This window comes from Nanorana parkeri, unplaced genomic scaffold (genome assembly GCF_000935625.1).
Source record: "Nanorana parkeri isolate BGI_ZX_2015 unplaced genomic scaffold, ASM93562v1 scaffold588, whole genome shotgun sequence".
Classification (NCBI taxonomy): domain Eukaryota; kingdom Metazoa; phylum Chordata; class Amphibia; order Anura; family Dicroglossidae; genus Nanorana; species Nanorana parkeri.
Window position 1 is genome coordinate 651576 of NW_017306856.1, and position 1358 is coordinate 652933.

A 1358-nucleotide genomic window follows, 5' to 3' on the forward strand; every position below is an offset into this window, starting at 1 on the left:
GGACGGAGGTCAGAGAGAAGACTGAAGGGAAGGACGGAGGTCAGAGAGAAGACTGAAGGGAAGGACGGAGGTCAGAGAGAAGACTGAAGGGAAGGACGGAGGTCAGAGAGAAGACTGAAGGGAAGGACGGAGGTCAGAGAGAAGACTGAAGGGAAGGACGGAGGTCAGAGAGAAGACTGAAGGGAAGGACGGAGGTCAGAGAGAAGACAGAAGGGAAGGCCGGAGGTCAGAGAGAAGACTGAAGGGAGGTCAGAGAGAAGACTGAAGGGAGGTCAGAGAGAAGACTGAAGGGAAGGACGGAGGTCAGAGAGAAGACTGAAGGGAAAGGACTGAACTCTTGTGTGTGTTGGGGGGGTTTTACATTCTGGGTGACCCCAATAATAAGCAAGATCCGGTTGGGTTTGCCCTCTGTGTTGTGGGATGTGGGGTGTTGTAGTAGTCTCAGGTCTTCTATTGATAACCCGTCTGCTCCTTTTCCCATTCAGTCCACTGTTATGGTCCTGCGCAATATGGTTGACCCCAGAGACATTGATGACGACCTGGAAGGGGAAGTGACAGAGGAATGCGGGAAGTTTGGAGCAGTGAACCGGGTGATCATTTATCAGGAGAAGCAAGGAGAAGAGGAAGATGCCGAAATCATTGTTAAAATATTTGTAGAATTCTCTATGGTCAGCGAGACTCACAAAGCTATCCAGGCGCTGAACGGGCGCTGGTTCGCCGGACGGAAAGTGGTAGCAGAAGTATACGACCAGGACAGGTTCGACAACAGCGACCTATCGGCATGAAACCTCTCAGACTTTTACCCCTCCCCCTATTGTCCTCGTACTGTTTTATTTTATATGATTGTGGATTGTCCTCATTCTGCGGAGTAAGAACCACATGGAATAAAGCCTCTGGTTTTTTTTTTTTTCGTGATGTCTATTGGCCATTCTGCTGCTCCCGGAAGAGTCTATGGCCCGGGAAGTGTTTGTGGGGGGGGGGGTGATTATCTGTGTGTGTCTAGTACTGAGGGGGAGGGATTGTACTGAGGGGGAGGGATCTGGTGTGTCTAGTACTGAGGGGGAGGGATTGTAGCTGGGTATTATCTGTTCCCAGTGATAACAGAGGATGGATGCCAAGTGCAAAGCACCGCTCATCAGTTTGTATCAGTCTTGCAAAAGTATGTGGGCACGTGACCATCCGCCACCTATATGGTCAACAGTATGTGGGCACGTTACCATCCGGCTACCTATATGGTCAACAGTATGTGGGCACGTGACCATCCGCCACCTATATGGTCAACAGTATGTGGGCACGTTACCATCCGGCTACCTATATGGGCAACAGTATGTGGGCACGTGACCATCCGCCACCTATAG

At 50.8% G+C, this 1358-nt stretch overlaps 1 protein-coding gene across 4 annotated transcripts in view; it reads left to right on the plus strand.

Moving 5' to 3' along the window:
• PUF60 (poly(U) binding splicing factor 60) overlaps window positions 1–909 on the plus strand; it is a 38920-nt gene extending 38011 nt beyond the window's left edge. For all 4 annotated transcript variants that reach the window (XM_018562643.1, XM_018562645.1, XM_018562644.1 and 1 more), the window contains one exon: window positions 486–909. In XM_018562643.1, the coding sequence (XP_018418145.1) occupies window positions 486–785 (300 nt within the window). In that variant the 3' untranslated portion in view covers window positions 786–909. The remainder of the gene's footprint in view (window positions 1–485) is intronic.
• Window positions 910–1358: the final 449 nt, after the last annotated feature.